This window comes from Plecotus auritus (genome assembly GCF_963455305.1).
Source record: "Plecotus auritus genome assembly, chromosome: 2".
Classification (NCBI taxonomy): domain Eukaryota; kingdom Metazoa; phylum Chordata; class Mammalia; order Chiroptera; family Vespertilionidae; genus Plecotus; species Plecotus auritus.
Window position 1 is genome coordinate 25,440,351 of NC_137771.1, and position 17,427 is coordinate 25,457,777.

Below are 17,427 nucleotides of genomic sequence, written 5' to 3' on the forward strand. Positions count from 1 at the left end.
ATTTCCTCATCTGTGAACTGGGGATGGGTAGCTTGAACTCTTCTTTGAGAAGGAAGAGAGATAATCCTGGGGTGGGGCAGAGGGGGGGGTATGTGTGGGGGAAGCACCCGGTATTATTTTTCTGCATTGCTTCAGCCCAGCAATAATATATAGTGTACAAATAAAATTAATTTTATAGCTAACATTTAATGTGCACTTACAATCTTCCAGCCTCTCTTCTGAGCGTTTATGTATATCATCTCTCACCTAATTTCCACAGCAGTCCTATTAGCCAGGCACTATCATTCTTTTATTTTGACAGATGAGGAAACTGAGGCATGGCAAGTGGCAAGGAGCAGGTGGTGCAGCCAGGATGAAGACCTGGGCAGGTGCCAAGAAACACATTCTTAGCGACTCTGTGGGTTGCCCAGGTGCAGCACACTGAATGGATGCATCAGGGGGGCTTCCTGACCTTCTTGGTGACCCCAGGCAAGTTATCCAACTTCCTTGAGCCTCATGGGATTTACCTGATGGCAGTCTGGTGGAGAGAGGAGCAGATCCTAGCCAATTAGCTCCAACACCCTTGGTCTGCAGCTTCTCTCCCCGGCCCAGTCCTGAGCTCGGAAACCTCTACTTTGTGCACGTACCCCAAGCACCGGACAGTGCTGGTCTCCTCAGCAGGGAGCGTAAAAAGGACACTGTCCGGGTGTCAGGTAAGACGGGTTTTATCCCAGCTTCTATCTTTATCCACCTTTGCTGCTCTGCACAGATCACTAAAACTCTCTGGGTACCAGTTTCCTTATTTGCAAAATAGGAATGACTAATGCGAGACCATGAAAATAAAGGATAAAATAAGCCTTGGTCGCTGTGGCTCAGTAAGTTGAGCGTCGTCCTGTGAACCTCAAGGTTACTGGTTCAATTCCCAGTCAGGGCACATACCTGGGCTGTGGCTCCAGTGGGGGGCATGCAGGAAGCAGCCCATTGATGCTTTGCTCTTGCTATTGATCTTTCTCCCTCTCTAAAAAATCAATAAAAACATTTTTTAAAAATCTAGCTGTTTTGTTGGGTTTCACTACTTTTCTGTGTACTCCCAATATTAATAAAAATAGTGCGCCCTTTATCCTGGGGAAAAAAAAGAATAAAGTAGGTGCTGGATAGACATTATGTCCAAATGACTTGGACAGAGTGCGGTCTGTGGTAAAAGTTCATTACATTTTGGTTTTTTCCCCTGCTCGCTTATTTTTGTACAATGCCTTGCCCAGACCTCACAATCAAACAGCTTTCATTCATTCATCACCGATTTATGCTGAGCCCTCTATGTACATCCTCCCACTTAACTCTCAAAATAGATCTACGATGTAGGAACTGCCATTGTCACAGTATTAGGAAACTGAGGCAGAGAAAGGGTGAGTGTCTGGCCTGAAGTCGTACAGCTGATAGGAGGTGGAGCCAGGATTTGCACCCAGGTTTGTCTGATCTCACAGCCCCTGCATTTCCCTCTTCTACGCTCTGCCTCCCCCTGAGACATAAAGACCTTCCCCGGCGAAACTGATGGCAGTGGGAGAAGGCAGGTGACCCAAGTGGCTGGATGGGGCCTTGTTGGAAGGTCAGGTCTGGCTATAAGCTGCTGGGGTCAACTCTAGCAGCTTTGGATAGAGGGAGCACTCCCTCCCTTCCTCCCCAGGCAGCCAGCCCCAGGGAAAGGCCCAGGATGGTGACGATTTCCACCCTAAGCAAGGGGAACAGGAGCAGCGCAGGGTTCAGGTCCGCTCCTGTTCAGAGCTGAATAAATAATCTGGAGCCTTTGAAGAAGGATTTCTGCACAGCCATCAGGAGTGAATCATTGACTTAGGGAGGTGATGAATCAACGGGGAGTTCATAAAACGGCAAATGAATCCGGTGTGAGAATGACGGAGCCACTGCTATTCCCCAGAACCCTCTGGGGACAGAGAGCCGAGAGAAAAGAAATAAAAATAACACGGGGCCTCACGCCTGCTACAAACCTGAGGCAGCCCCTCCTTCCATGTGGAAAGACAGAGGGACAGAGGGATGAGACCCACTGGTGGGTGAAGTGGGGTAGAGGAAGGCTCCCTGGGTCCAGGCTGCAGGTGCAATTAGCAAACGCCTGCCCCCTTCTTTTCAGAAGCCCTCACAAGAAAGAACACTGATTTTGACGAACACCCAAAATAATGTGAGATCAGGCACCATGCATTATGCATGAGGTCTGATTTAACATGAACATTATTTCTTGTGTATGAGACCATATGCCTCCGTGCTGTCTCTGCAGCCTAATAATACCAAGACCCACCCTGGTCAGGCTCAGCCAGAGACACGTCCACTGGGCGTATGTGCGTGGGGGGCCTTGAGGCACAGCCCTCCCGGCACTTAGCTCATGTGAGGGGAGCCCTTTCAGACACCCTGGAGGTGGGCTGTGCCTCTGAAAAAACACCAGGGAGCTTGGGGTGGGTGTAACTGTGTGAAAGTGCCAGTGTGTGTGTGTGTGTGTGTGTGTGTGTGTGTGTGTGTATGTGTGTTGTGACATCAGGAGCCCGTGACTAGGTGATGCTGGGTTCATTGCGTGGTGATGTAGGGACATGTGAGTAGCTGAGGTTTTACTGCACAAGAGGAATGATGGCAGGAATGGATAGATCTAATTGCTGTGTGTGTTTGTATATATACACGCATATGTACGTGTGGGGGTGTGTGTTTAAAAAATAAGATCACATATACATACAAACACACAGCCTAACTTTAATTATCTGAAGGGAGCAGGAGAGAGCTGGGAGGAGCTGAGAACAATGATGGGCACGGATGTGTTTGGAAAGCATTTTGTGGGGTAAGTGCGTGGATATCCTGAGAGTATGGGGACCTTGTCAAATGCTGCAAAGGATGACTGTGTGTATTTAAAGAAATACTACAGGTGCCAGGTATTTGGCAACTCTGGAGAGCTCAGCGCCAAAGACTACAAAACTGGTCCTGGACAGCCGAACAGTGGAATGGGTGTGACCATGAGTGTGTTAACGTGTAAGTGAGTGAGCGAGCTGGGGAGTGTGTGCATTGGGGTTTTAACTGGCCGACAGAACTGATGGGGATGGGTGTGAGGGGAGACAGAGGAGGTAGCTGTGATGGCAAATTTCCGAGTGTGGCCGTGGGATGGGGGAGGTGGTAGATGGAGAAGGAAGGTCTCCGGCAAGCCCGTGTGCGTATGTGAAGCAGGACTGCATCCTTCGAGGTGCTAGTTGCCTCTGCTCTAACTGGCACTCCCATAGAATAGGCAACTTGAAGCTGACTTTTTGGGGGGGACACTCAGCTGTGAGATGGCCCTGGTGACTGTTGCCATGTCCCAGTTCAGGGACCAATAGAGGGCAGTCCTCCCACATGGAGGCCTCCCAGGCAGCAAGAAGAGCCCTGATCCGCTGGCCAAACACTAACTCCAGGGTTTTCAAATATGTCAGGCAGGGATAAGATTGACGGCCACTCTGGCTTCAGTCACTGAGTCGGAGTTCTGGGTGAACCTCTTGTTAAGTTTAGGAGGAGCAATTGGGCCCAGATAACAACCCCCCTCTCTCTCCTTCTCCTGCTCAGGTGGGTCTCCTTTCTGGAGCTCAAGCCCTGCTGGGGAGAGCCAGGGCCTAGGTGCATCAGTGGGGGCTTGACACCCCCATATGCAGGCCCAGAGCCTCTCCAGAGGAGATTCGGTTCCAAACAGCTCTAAGTGCGTAGCTGTGGTTGGGGTCAGCTAGTCCAGTGGACATGCAATCAAGTCCTGAGGTCGAGGGATGATTGTACCAGACCTAAGCCAGGCAACATATAAGCCAGTGCAACTTTGTGGTGCAGGAGGTGGGTGTCCTTGAGGTACAGTGTAGGGCTCCTTCTGGGTTTGCCTGGATGACCACAGGTGACCACGATGGTCACCTTCCTTCTTCCTGTTGTTGATCAACCCCCACCCTGCAAATGTTCTTCCAGCTCAAAGCATTAGCAGTGTAGCATAGACTTTTTCCCCCACCTCCTACCTCTGGGAGTAGCTATGGATTTGCAGGCACAGTGGCACACATACAAATTCATACACCAACACACAGAAGTTCACATGAGGAGAGAGAAGCTCTAACAGAACATGTGGCCACATGATCATGGAAAGTAATGTTGTTCAAATGAGGAAGATGGGATCAGAAAATTCCGAATCAGCTCGGGAAAGCGTGGCCTTCCTCGAAGGTTGATGCTAGGGACTTCTCCCCCTTTTGAACGAAAGGAAGTCTGAGGCTCTCTGGAATGAGCAGGTAGATCCACATACGCATGGGATGGAGAAGCGGCTCGGTCAAGCTCGCAGGGGACTGTGTCTTTCCTAAACTCTATTCAGGGAGTAAGACTGCAGGGTAAAATATTTCTCTCCCTATGGCTTTTCCTTGATGGTCAAATGTGCTATGGTTTCTACCCTCATCCCAGGCCGGAGACAGGGAAGGAGCCGGGGGCCTTCAGTGACCAGGGGTTGGTTCCTGGGTAGCTGTCCCAGGCTGGTGTCTCATTAAGTAAAATCCTCACAAAGTGGAAGATTTTCTTCCGTCCCCTTTTCTACTTTTTTTCATCTTTTTGTTCTACCTGTCAGCTGCTGCTGGTTCTTGGGAGGCCACATTGTTTTGCTGTTTTTGAGTTGACTTGCTTAAATAATAAATCCACCCTCTTGTACAGGATTAAGCAGATAATTGGGAAATCAATCAATCAATTGGTGTCAGCTGCAGGCAGAGGCCAGTGAAAGACCCCCGTCTTCCCAGTCACCCTTTCCAGCCTCCAAACCTGCTGAGGCTCAGGGCAGCGCGCTGAGCGAGCTCCATGTGCTTCCATTTCAGGGCCCGGAGGGTGGAACAAATCCAGGAATGGAGATGTAAGGAGGGAGTGTGGGACTGCTTCGAAGTTCCGTACTTCGTGGAGCAGGAAATGAGAGGCCAAGCTAGGGTGGCCTGATGCTCTGGGCCATGCTGTCACCTCACTGGCCCATACATTCCTGGCTACCTCTTTAAGAAGCATGGGGAGGCTCATTGGCTTGCCAGTATGGGGACCGGCTGGGACCCGGGTGCCAATTACAGGGCTAATTGCTCACTAGGCTGGAGTGAAAGTGGGAGAAAAAATAAGGAGCAGAGCGAGAGGTTTGGCATTTGAGAACTTTGTACTTGCGGAGACAATTCTCCCAAGGTTGAGGCAGAGCCCAGAAAGTCACCAGAACTCTCAGTGTGGCACAATCGGGGGCGTGGGAGCACCTCTCTGAACACCCTAGATGCGGTCGGCTCACAGGCTTGGGAGTTGGCAGCTTCTCTGGTGGGAGAGGGGCCACACATACACCCTCACTGGGGACACAACTTTCTCCCCATTCAAGCAATTGTGCCTTCAAGCTTTGTCTCCATGCAGAGTAAAAGAAACCTCATGTAGTTTCTCTTGAGAAGGGAAAAGAAAGAAGGGAGAAAACAGGGCTGTTTTATTCGTGTTTTTAAAAAGAGTTGTTTTAAAGGAAGGTCTTGGCTGGGACACAGGTAGTTTTGAGCTTCGGGCCTGGAACACTGATCTGCCTCCACCACCCTGACTCTGGGGAGGGGGCATGTTGCTGCTGAAGGCGAGAAGGGGATGTTTGAGGATGTCTATGCCCTCCACCCAGGTCGTGACTGCACACTGTGGAGTCCTCCCATAGGCATATGCATCACGCCCTGGATGGGGTAGGGGAGTGGGGAGTAGTCCTTGGGTATCCTAGAAAGGAGATGGCAGAGCTTTTGGTGGTACAGTTGTTTATGCCCCCACTCTTCTGCAGGAGAAGTTGAGGCAGGTGGTTTGTTTGCTGAGAAGCCTTTGTCGAAGCAAACAGGTAGGGTTCCCTCCCTAGGCCCACTCAGCTCACGAAGGACCACTGCAGGAACTGCCAGTGGGTCCAAGTAGGTTTAGGTACCATTATGCTGGAGGTTGGAGAGCCGGCTGGGATGGGCTGGTGGGGCCTGAGCCAGCTTCCAGCTGCCCCAGGACCTGGAAGGGTGAAATTGGCCCAGGCCCCACACTTGGAGTGCAAACTGAAACCAAAGCCGGTGTTGGGGTGGGGGATACAAAGATGCCAGGCTAATGGTCCAGGTCCAGGTGGTTTCTTCCTTGGCTAAGAAGAGCAGTGGAGTTGTGCCTGAGGAATGCGGACCCCAATTCAGTGTGGTGCCTGCGGTTCACTGTCCTGGCCCAGGTCCGGTCTCGGGGTAGTCTGTTTATGGGAGGGGACTCGAGGCAGCTTCATCTTCCTAAACTCACTCACCTGAGGCAGGGGCCCAACTGTGGCCCAGGTAACAGGCGGTTCTGATACTGGCCTGGAAGAAGGGTTGTGTGGTTACCTTTCTCTACAATAGTAAGGCCAAGACTTTAGGGGAGGTGAGCCAGGGTATCCCAACATTTTACCCACAAACCCACCCATCCCTGGTAGTAAAGAGGACAGGACACAGCCCTGGGGTACATGTTTATGTGAGTAATAAAATATTTACTATAACATAAATATAAAGGGAACTTCCCAGTCTACGTTATTATTTTTTTGCAATAAAGATACAAAGAGAATGCACCAAAACATTGTTCCAAAAAATAATAAAAATAAAATTTAAATTCAAAATGTAACAAACAAAACAAGAAATGGAGGAGGGGGAAGCTCCAGACACATCCAGAAAATAAATAGAGACGGTCAGAAATCTGGAAATCATATTAAAATATCTTTTTCGGATTAGTCGGTGTACAAAATCCTTTAGGATGGGGACGGAGGGCAACCCGGAAAACCAAAAATAAAAATCAAGCACAAAATGTTTCTTCTCCCCGCCAGTGTGTACATATCTCACATATTTACATGGTTCCCACCTCACCCCAAAGTAGGGGAATTTCTCTCCCAGCCTCCCACATCCCAGGGGGCTGCAAAGGGAGCAGACGGAAGCTGCAGGGACTCAGGCAGAAGGCTTTCAGGGAACGGCTTATTTCTACAGCTGGTTAAAAAATACCTCCAACTTTTCCAAGTTTCATTTGTTTGTGGCCAGGAGGGCAGGGCCCCGCGGGGAGCGGGGGCCCTGCTGTGCGGTGGTCAGTCTGCAGCGGGGCAGAAGCCCCTTGCCATCGGGGGGTGTGGGTGGGAGCGCAGACCCCTACAGCGTGGCCGGAACCCAGTTGCGAGCTCCGAAAAAACGAAACGAAAATGAGCACTCAAAATTTTTTTGTGTTATTTTTTTTGTTTGTTTTGCTCTTTTGGGGTAGGGCTGGGACGGTAAGAGGAAAAAATAAATTAGGCTAGAGTAAAGCTTTGGCTATTTCCTGCTTTTATACACAGACGCGGCTCTCGCGGCCTCCCCTCCGGGGCCCCGATAAATACAGTATACAGCGATTTAAATTAAGGGCGCGGGCGGAGTTAGAAGGACCCTAGGAGCCGAGAGGCTCCACGAATAAATAAAAACCGTAAAAAACCAAGCCCGGAGGAAGGATCAGGGGAATGGGGCGCATCCTCTTGGGAGAGAAGAGGCATAGAGCGAATAAAGTGACAGTTCCCCACTCTCGATCCGCAGGCTCGGGTATCCGCGCCGGGGAGAGGGGATGGGGAACCCTTCTCTCTTCGTCCTCTCTCCCGGGGAATTCCTAACCCCGTACCGCGTTACCTGTCGCTGTGGGGAGGCCGCTGCCGGGATCCGGCCCCGAACAGCCCGGGGGGGAAGGGTTGGGGGTCGTCGAGGGAATGGGGACAGGGAGCAGGCGGCGGGCCGGATGCCCCGGGTGAGTTGGCGCGGTCCGGATCTTCCTTTCTCTCTCCGGGGTTCTGGCGACGTAGCCTATCCGTCCTCTTCGCCGCTCGCCGGAGAAGGTCGTCGGGTGTTTGGTTTTGTTCTAAAGTTCCTGGGCTTTTTGTAAAATCCAAAGCAACCGAACAAAAAGAGTACAGGCCGCGCGGCGCCTCGCCGCGCGCCAGCCGGGACCCGGCCCGCGCGGGTCACTGCACCGAGCCGGGCAGCGTGTGATGGTGGTGGTGGTGCAGCGCGGCCGGCGGGGGCGGTGGGGGCGCGGAGGGAGGCGACGCACCGCCCCCGCCCGGTCCCAGCTCTCCGGGTGCGTAAACGTCGTCCATGGGTGGGTGGCCGGCTCCGGCCGCAGGGGTCATGCGCTTCTCCTTCTGCCGCCGGTTGCAGAACCAGACGCGCACCACCTCCTTTTCCAGCTGCAGGCTGTCGGCCAGGCCCGTGATCTCGTGCGCCGAGGGCTTGGGACACTTGAGAAAGTGGCTCTCGAGCGCGCCTTTGACCCCCACCTCGATGGACGTGCGCTTCTTGCGCTTGCGGCCCTGCGCCGCGATCTTGTCCAGGTTGGTGGGGCTGCCGCTGGACGAGTCGGTCTCCTCCAGCCACTTGTTGAGCAGCGGCTTGAGCTTGCACATGTTCTTGAAGCTCAGCTGCAGGGCCTCGAAGCGGCAGATGGTGGTCTGTGAGAACACGTTACCGTACAGCGTGCCCAGCGCCAGCCCCACGTCGGCCTGCGTGAAGCCCAGCTTGATGCGCCGCTGCTTGAACTGCTTGGCGAACTGCTCCAGGTCGTCGGAGCTGGGCGCGTCCTCGTCCGAGTGCTCGCCCACCGACGAGCCACCGCCTCCAGCGCCCGGGTGCAGGTGCGCCGCCGCCGCCGCGTGCAGGCCTCCGGCGTGTGCATGTCCGTGTGCGTGTCCGTGGGCACCCAGGTGCGGTGGAGGCGACGGCTCCAGCTGCGCCTCGTGGCCGTCCTCATGCAGCGCGTGGTGCAGGCCCGGTCCCGCGCCACCGCCGCCCGCCGCCAGCATCCCGGCCAGGCCGCTGCCGCCGCCCCCCGGGTAGGCCGCTTGAGCGTACAGCCCGAGCGGCTGAGGCTGGTGGCCCCCGCCGGCCCCTGGCGACGGCGACATAGCCGGGCCCAAGTGGTGCGCCGTGCCGCCCTGAGCCCATGCCGCGCCCGCGTGGGCCGCCCCCTGGTGCACCAGGCGTGCGTGGAAACCGCCGCCACCACCGTCGTCGGCTCGACCAGTGCCACCGCCGCCTGCCTTGCCGTGTTCCAGGTGCGGACCGCCAGCCCAGTCGCCGCCGCCGCCTCCTCCCGTCGGTAGCCACTGGGGGTGCGCTAGGCCCACGGGGTGGCCCGCGCCCGCGCCCAGCCACTCGTGGTGCATCAGCTTCTGCACTTCGCGGTACGCGGCCCCCGCGTGCAGCCGCTCGGCGGCCGCTGCCGCTGCCGCTGCTGCCGCGGCGTCCGGGTGCATAAGCGGTCCGGTGCCCCCAGCTCCGCCGCCGGGGCCCCGCGGCAGGTACTGCGCGGTGGTGGCCATGCCGCCCCGCGCCCTGCGCCGCGCCGCCGCCGCCGCCGCTTCGCTCCGTCTGCGGGCCCTGCTGCCGCGCTCCGCCGGCTTAAAGCCTCGACCCGCTCAGCGCTCCGGAGCCCCACCCCACCCGCCGCCCATTGGCTGCCCGCGGAGCTGCCTCCCTCCCTCCGGTCCCGGCCCCCGCCCCCCGCGCCCGCCCGCCGCTCGGCCCGGCCGCCCAGAGCTCGCCATTGGGCCTCACTCCCGGGGTCCCGCGCGCCGACCGTGCTGATTGGCCGCTGGGGCTTCATTCACAGCCCCCCACCGTCCGCGTACACACTCACGCCCCGGGGGCGCGGCTGCCACGTGGGGGAGTGGTGCGGGGGTGGCCGTGGGACCGCACCCCCTCTGGTCCGGGCTGCGTGGGCCCCTCTTTTCCCCTGCGCTGGAGGCTCGGAGCCCGGCGGGTCCCACTCTCCACGCGAGCTGAATTCCCGCCCGTCTCCCGCCCGGGAGGCCAGAGGCGGCGGCGAGGACTGCGGGCTACGGGAGGCGCTCGGGCTCCAAGAAGCAGCTCACCCTCGCTCTCTTCCCTCCGTGGTGCGGTTGTCAGCGGGCTAGGATTCCCGCGGTCTCGGCGGCTGCGAGCGGGAGGCGGCGTGGGTACCGGATTCGGTTCCAGCACGGCTGCTCATCTTGCCCGCCCTGCTCCCGCGGTTTACAGCGGGCATAGAGCTGTCCCCTGCGCACGGACCCGGCGCGTCTCCTGTCCCCTCTTCTCCTTTTAGACTCAGCGCCGCAACTGGGCCGACCCGAGAGCGCGTCCAGCGCGGGCAGATTCGGACCCGCCCCAGCTTCACGCCTCACGCGGGCTCCCCTTCTCCCACCACCGGCACCGCGGCCCAGGTGAGTACCGTGCGGTGGCTCGCGGTGGAACAGCCGGTGGCCGCAATGTAATCAGGCCGCGCGGGATTTCCGGGATTCGGAGAGGTATTAGACTGTGGCTTTGGGGAAAACGCCGCAGTCAGGGGTGGTGGATACGCAGAGCTCACTGATATCTGCCCCATAGCGCCTTCTCGCTCCTTTTCCTCTCTGCCGGACTGGCTCATTGGCCAGGGTCATATCGGGGTCACGTCCTGGGAAACTTGCTGTGGGTGAGGAGTGGCATGGACTTGGGAAAAGGCACTTCAGAAATCCAGCCTTCAGTCGGGAGCTGTCCAGCCTGCAATGAAGCCCTGGGCTGGATCTAACCCGACTTGCTTGAGGCTACCCAAAAGGGAATTGAGATAGAGAAGGCCTTATTGGAAGGGTGAGACATGCAATGCAGGTACCTCCTCATCCCTCCCCCCTGAGGACTCTCTGAAGGATCCTAAGTGAACTCAGACCTCAGCATCAGCTGGTCTGTGACTCTCTAAATCCCACATTGAGTTAGAGGCTAAAGTGGAGTGAGCTGTGGCCTCCACCTCTGTCCCACACTGAGGTCTGGCTGGCACAGTTTTCATCTTTTATCTCCCTGGTCTTGCCTCCAGTGGGTTCATAGATTCCAGGGCTCTGGGGGTCCCAAATCACAGGACCCAGCTGGAGAACCAGTTAGGGCCCCACAGGGTAAGTCAGGACTGTGGAATAAAGCCTCAGAGTGTGAAGAAGGGTAACAGGGATCTGGTGGCAGCTGCCATGTCCACAGTGACAAGGGTCATCCTGGGCACAGGCTGTGCTCCGAACAGCATAGGTCCTGCCTCTGGTTGGTCCCCAAGGGATGGAGTGGGACAGGGCAAGGTCCTTGTCTGGCCAGTGGCCCCTGTCCCGAGCAGGCTCCTTAGGTACCACCCTCACTTCACGAGCTGTGTCTGAATCCAGCTAGGGATGCTGAGTTTTCTTGGACTCTGGCTCAGGAAGTGGTCACCTCGAATCCCTTTTCCTTCATACGACCATAAAGCAGCAGTCCTGGTCCACTTGCCTTCCTGGCCCCTCTCCCAGGCCCAGGGGGAGGACCAAGGCTGGGAACCCTGTAGTGAAGGCTCGTCTCATGCCAGCCTAATCAGACCTGCACATTGAACACTTGGGCTGCCACCATCCTCCTGGGCAAGAATAACTTTGGTCCAGTCTCTCTAGCTCTTGGTTTTTCTGTCTGTAAATTGGCAACAGTGGTACCTCAGGCAGCCCACCTGTCTTGCTAAGGTAAGTCAGAGGGTGGTCCTAGACAATGGGGGTGAAAGGGTCTCAGAAAGGGCTTTTACTCAATGCTGGTTAGTGCCCAGTGAATGGGCAAGTTCCTCCCCTGCTCAACTAAATCTCAGTTTCCTCATCTGTAGAGTGGGTTTATGGAGGGTTGGACTGGTTGACCTCTCAGGCCCTTTCAGCTCTGATGGTCTCAGTTATATATATATATTATTGGTTTCAGAGAGGAAGGGAGAGGGGGAGAGAGATAGAAACATCAATGATGAGAGAGAATTATCGATCGGCTGCCTCCTGCACACCTCCTACTGGGGATTGAGTACGCAACCGGGCATGTACCCTTGACCAGAATCGAACCTGGAACCCTTCAGTCCACAGGCCAACACTCTGTCCACTGAGCCAAACCAGCTAGGGCTGGTCTCAGTTTTTGTTGGAGGAAGGGTAATGTCTGGACAGTGGAGAGGTGTTGTGATGTCAAGTTTTTTGGAATTGTCATTGAGACTTGAACAATGGCACAGTACTTTACCAAGTGCCTTTCATTCATCATGGTACCTACACCTCTCAGCCCTGAGCGAGTGCACTGAGACTGTCATCACCAGTGCATAGCTAAAAGAACCAAGGATTGTCCGAGGGCACAGCACCTGTGAAGGTCCCTCTCCTCATTACTCTCCCCAGTGGGATGGGGAAGGGTGCCAGTGGAGGTGGTGGCTTTGGCAAGAGAGAGCCCACTGCCCTATCTTTGGTAGCTCTCCGGTAGAAAGAAAGGCCAGCTGGTGCTTCTAAGCTGAGTTTCCAGGTCTGTGCTGAATTGAGGGGTGTCTGTAGCAAAGACAGGCTCCTAGTTTACTAGCTTGTCAGTCAGCAAATCTCAGTTCCAATCCCTTGACTCCCTCCAGTAGCCCTGTGATGTTGTGCTAAATCCGTGGTTGGCAAACTGTGGCTCGTGAGCCACATGCGGCTCTTTGGCCCCTTGAGTGTGGCTCTTCCACAAAATACCACAGCCTGGGCGAGTCTATTTTGAAGAAGTGGCGTTAGAAGAAGTTTAAGTTTAAAAAATTTGGCTCTCCAAAGAAATTTCAGTCGTTGTCCTGTTGATATTTGGCTCTGTTGACTAATGAGTTTGCCGACCACTGTGCTAAATGCTTTGCTTGTAGGAGCTTCAGTTTCTTCATCTTAAAACAGGAGCAGTAATGCCTGCTTTCAGGCTTGCTCTGAAGCTCCAAAGATGAAGCAAGCATGTTGTTTAGATGCTCTCTTAATGTTCGATGCTGCCCTTGGGTAAGCAGCAGTGCTAACTAGGAAAGGTGCTATCGCTTTTTCTGCTTTGGAAGTTTTTTTAAAAATATATTTTATTGATTTTTACAGACAGGAAGGGAGAGGGATAGAAAGTTAGAAACATCGATGAGAGAGAAACATCGATCAGCTGCCTCCTGCACACCCCCTACTGGGGATGTGCCTGCAACCAAGGTACATGCCCTTGACTGGAATCGAACCTGGGACCCTTCAGTCCGCAGGCCGACGCTCTATCCACTGAGCCAAACCAGCTAGAGCTGCTTTGGAAGTTTGAGACCCTCTACAATGATAAGGGTTTGATCTTGAGTCAAAATTTTCTCCTATTTGAGAGTTTTTCTCTAGGAAGTCTGGCGAATACATCCTCTTGGTCTTGCTCCCAGAGATCCTGTGTGGGATGCTAGGGACTGTGGCATGGTCATTGGCAGAGACAACCCCCCTCTCCTGGAGCCTACCCTCACGGACCCTGGGGAGAACTTGGAATACAAGAGTCGCACACCCAGCTGACTCACACAGACACAGAATGGCTTAGACATGTGAACAGATGAATGTACACACACATACGCATACCCAGATACACACATGCATTTTAGCCCAGGGACAAACATATAGATTTATAAGAGGGACACATGGACTTGCACCATTAGGTCGGATAGTCATAGATATTCATATTCACACAGACCAACACACAATGAAAATACAGGCATGTGTGTCAACGGGGACATACACAGAACCTACACATAGGCTGCAATGGGCTCAAGTAGGCTTTCCACAGCAACACAGAAATACACGAGACTTACAGGCCTTTGGGGTCACAAGTATGGAGGCTCTCAACTAGCATGCCAGTTCACACACATAGGCACAGCCTCGTGTTCATACATATGAGCATAGAGCCAGCCACGTCCATTCACCTCGCCCCACTGCACAGATACAAAGGGGCCCACCCCACACATGACATAGACACACACATGTGCCTACACCCTGTAGGAATGAACACATCTGCCCTGGGATCAGAAGAAGAGGAAGGGGCATGCCTCGCCCAGAGTTTGGTCCATGTGGTTTGGCAGCAGCGCTAGTCTCAAGGAAGCAGGAAAGCCCTTTCTTTTCATATTTTGTCACTCCCCTTGTCTGTGGAGGACAGCTCCCAGCCAGGCCGCCGCCAGTCTCAGAGGCTCCCAGGCCTCTCTCCCCAGCCGGGCCCCTGCCCAGCCCACCCCCAGGCCAGAAGCTGCCAGGGCTTTCCCAGAGTGGCTTGGCCTCCGCCAGGCTCTGGAGTGTGACCGAGCGCCTGCTCATTTGACACAGGTCACCGAGCCTCCAGCAGATGGGGCCCTCACTGTGGGGGGTCTCTGAGCCAGAGGGGCTGCAGGGGAAGGCTCTGCCAGGTTGACTGGCAACTGCACAGGCTCCAGCCCCATATCCTTTCTCTGCAGAGCCCCGAGTTACAGACACAAATCTCTGCCATCTATATTCAGACACAGCCTCTAGATCTCAACGACACTCCCCGTTAGCACCCTTTCGGCCACATATGCACTGTAATATTCCAGACACCCCCCAGACAGGGAGCCTGCACAGTGACACACCAGCAAGATTTGGGAGGGAGGAAGAGGGGGCAGCTGGGTCTGGACTGTGAGCCCCTGTGCTGTGTCTTGTCAGTTGGTCAATGAGGACCTGAGTCCAGGAATCGCTGAGAATAAGTAGATGCAGTTGCAGACCCAAGGCCTTTTTAGTTCTGGGGGGAGGCAGGCTTCAGGACACTCCGCCTGGATTCCTTGAAGTCAGGAGTGCTGAGAAGAGCTGGAGAGGGAGATTGGGGCCCAGGGGGAGGGCTGCTGGGGGAGCTGGTGTCTTTGGATGCCCTCTAGTTCTCGAGGGCTTTGAGTCTTTGTCTTGGTGTGGGACTAGACTGCGGGTGGACAGGGCTGGGGCAGGGGCAGGATGGCAGTCTTCCCCTCATGCTCTAGATCCCACATTCTCAGAGTGTCAAGAGATCTGGGTTCCATCTGGGCTCAGACTCAGGCCTGCTGGATGACACTGGGCCAGTCTCAGCCTCCTAATTGCTGTGAACCTCAACCTCCTCATCTGTAAGCTGGGCAGATGGTCTCTGTTGGTTTCTTGTGAAGGCGGGGTGAGATCACTGCCCAGATGGAAACTTGGAAAGGGAAAGTGTGGCTTGGTGTTCCTCCCCAGCTGCCTGGGGTGAGTAAGAGGCTATGTGAGCAGGATCAGAACCCGCCTGCTCCCCAACCAGTTCTTGCTAAGCGATGTCAGGAGTGACCACGCCCATACCCTGTAGTTCTGGACTGGAACGTGTTCTCAATTAGAAGAGTCTGGCAGGATCCCGGCTGTCACAGATTCCCACCTGGGGCAGCGCCAGAGTCAGCTTGTCCATCGGCTGCCTTGGTGCAGCGTTGTGTCAGCTAAACAGATTCACTGTGCTCACCACCATCCAGAAAGTTCTCCCACATGGCCTGTGATTGCTGTTCTGAGCTCCCAAGCCCTCACCTACTCCCCCTCCAAACTCAGACCCTCCAAGTGTCTGTACCTCTTCTGTCCTTCCTGTGCCTGAAAGAGTTCATAAGAAGGGAGCGGGGGGTGGGCAGGGCCGTGCTGCCTTGGAGAGAGGAGAAACAAGCCTTCTCCCTTATTTAACTGCAAGTTCCCTATCTCTCAGCCTTGGTGAAGGGAAGGCGCGATGGAAGGTGAACTATCTCTTAGGGATGAACCTTTCCCTGCATTTCCCTCCCTGCCTCAGCCCCCTAGGCCTGTGGGTGGAGGTGGGGGCCCTCCCAGTGCATCAGTAGAATATTCAAATGTGGGGTGGCCAATTGCTCTTGAAATTTACTTTCATTTTTAGCCGGAATGGCAGTCTCTGAGCTGGTGTTAATGCCCACAATCCGGTTATGCAGAACACGCTCTCTGCAAATCGGTAAATCATTAGTGGGATTAATCACTCTGAAAAGCTGGGGCTGGGTTTGAGTTTTTTTTTTTTTTTTTTTTTTTTTTTTAACACTTTTTATCTGGATGGCTGCAAAATTCACCACCACAGGATGGGGTGGGAGCAGTGAGTGATAATTTAAGTCCTCATCTCTATCATTAGAAGACTAAGGTGGCTTTCTGGGCTGGCTTTGTATAGCGATTTGGGGGGCAGCCTGGGTGGGGTGGAAGGGTGGGAGGAGAGTTCTCTTGCTTTTGTGAGTGGTACAATGCTTGCAGCAGTGTATTGGGGGCGTGGTGTGTGTCTGTGATGACTGTATGTCAGCATGCTTACACGGGGTCCTGTGTTTGTGCTTTATAGATCCCCATAAGTATTGGTGTGCTGTGTCAGGGTGCTTGTGCTTGGTGTGTACTAATGTCTGTGCATTAGTGTTTGTAACTGTCGGCAGTGTTTCCCTTTGGGAGTGGTTTTAAAGACCACACCTTACCGTCCTCGGCCTCCAGGTAGCTCTTGAGGGGAATTAGGTAGAAATGGAGGGAAGTCCCATTAGGTCCCAGCTGTGGGTTTGTCTCAAGGTTAATTTACATATTCATGAGCCATGCCTCCAGGCTCCCCTCCAGAAGAGGTAATGCAGCCAGGCCCCTTAAGGTAGATGGGGAGGTCAGGCTCTCACTGTAACACCTCTCACTTCCCCATCTTAGCTCTAATGGCTACCTCCTCCCTGGGCCAGGAATATCCAATACCCCACAGTTCCTGAACCCCAGTTTCTGTGTAGCTCCTGATGGGAGATGTGTGGTTAAGAGGGGGAAACTCTTTTTCCTTCCCTGTCCGGAAAGCCCCTGCGAGGGCTCTTGCGGAAGGACAAGCTTCCATCCAGGGCCAAGCTGATGAATGCGACTGTCTCCCACTTTATGTCCACGCTGGGCCAACCTCCTTATTCCTTTTTCTCTCTAGCTTAATGCAGCTTTGGAGCAGTAATCACCTTCAGAGACCCAGTAATGACATTCTTCAGGTGTTGACCAGAGATATGACTGTGGGGATGAGGTCACAGGACTTCTCTTCCCCTCTAGTCCCAGAGTATAGGGTCTGAGTAGGACTTAGTGGGGCTGGTCCTTACATTAAACTGCTCCCTCCCCCCTCATCTCCTGCAGAGTCAGTTCTGGTAGCCTGGGCATCACTATTAACCACTCCACAGATGGCACAGATGCCCTGTACTCCTGTTCATGTGCCTCATTCATTGCCCCACAGTATGTGCCTTCCTCCCCTTCGTGCGGTAGCCTGGAGTCAGGGGAAGAACAGGATGATATAGCTCCTTGGCTGTTATAAGTTGGGAGAGTCTGGAGAGAGTTGGCTGGACTCCATGCATGCTTTCCTCAGCTTTCTTGGGGGTGGCAGGTGGAGGTTGAAAGTGGAAAAGGAAGATTTAGGAATTATATTTTCCCAGGGACCTTTTAGCATCTTTATGTATCTCTGGTGGCAGACATCTGTCGAGCTTAGGGTAGCATCTGCCTGGGCTGGAGACAACATCTGTTGGAAGCTGGGACACCTGGCTGAGCCCAGCACATTATCTGGCCCTGGCACAGCTTCTGTCTGGGCCCAGGATGTGTGTCTGAACCTGACACAGCATCTGTCCGGGCCTGGTGCAACATCTTCCTGGCCTGGGGGCAGTGTCTGTTTGAGCCCTGGACATCTGTCTGACTTGGGGACGTTTGCTGAGCCTGGAACAGTACCTGTCTGAGCCTGG

At 54.6% G+C, this 17,427-nt stretch overlaps 1 protein-coding gene and 1 long non-coding RNA gene across 2 annotated transcripts in view; one reads left to right on the top strand and one right to left on the bottom strand.

Annotated features, from left to right (window-relative positions):
* Window positions 1-6,438: 6,438 nt before the first annotated feature.
* Window positions 6,439-9,332, bottom strand: POU3F1 (POU class 3 homeobox 1). Its single transcript, XM_080655978.1, has one exon. It carries the CDS (start codon window positions 9,305-9,307, stop codon window positions 7,952-7,954), a length of 1,356 nt encoding a protein of 451 aa, XP_080512104.1. The 5' UTR covers window positions 9,308-9,332; the 3' UTR covers window positions 6,439-7,951.
* Window positions 9,333-9,893: 561 nt separating this feature from the next.
* The window catches only part of LOC308241950, a 47,427-nt gene continuing 39,893 nt past the window's right edge, over window positions 9,894-17,427 (top strand). Inside the window, exon 1 of the long non-coding RNA XR_013959908.1 lies at window positions 9,894-10,186. This is a non-coding gene — a long non-coding RNA (uncharacterized lncRNA). The remainder of the gene's footprint in view (window positions 10,187-17,427) is intronic.

Excerpts from the sequence above, each read along its gene's own strand:
- POU3F1 (XM_080655978.1), bottom strand. The coding sequence starts at position 9,307 with ATGGCCACCACCGCGCAGTACCTGCCGCGGGGCCCCGGCGGCGGAGCT.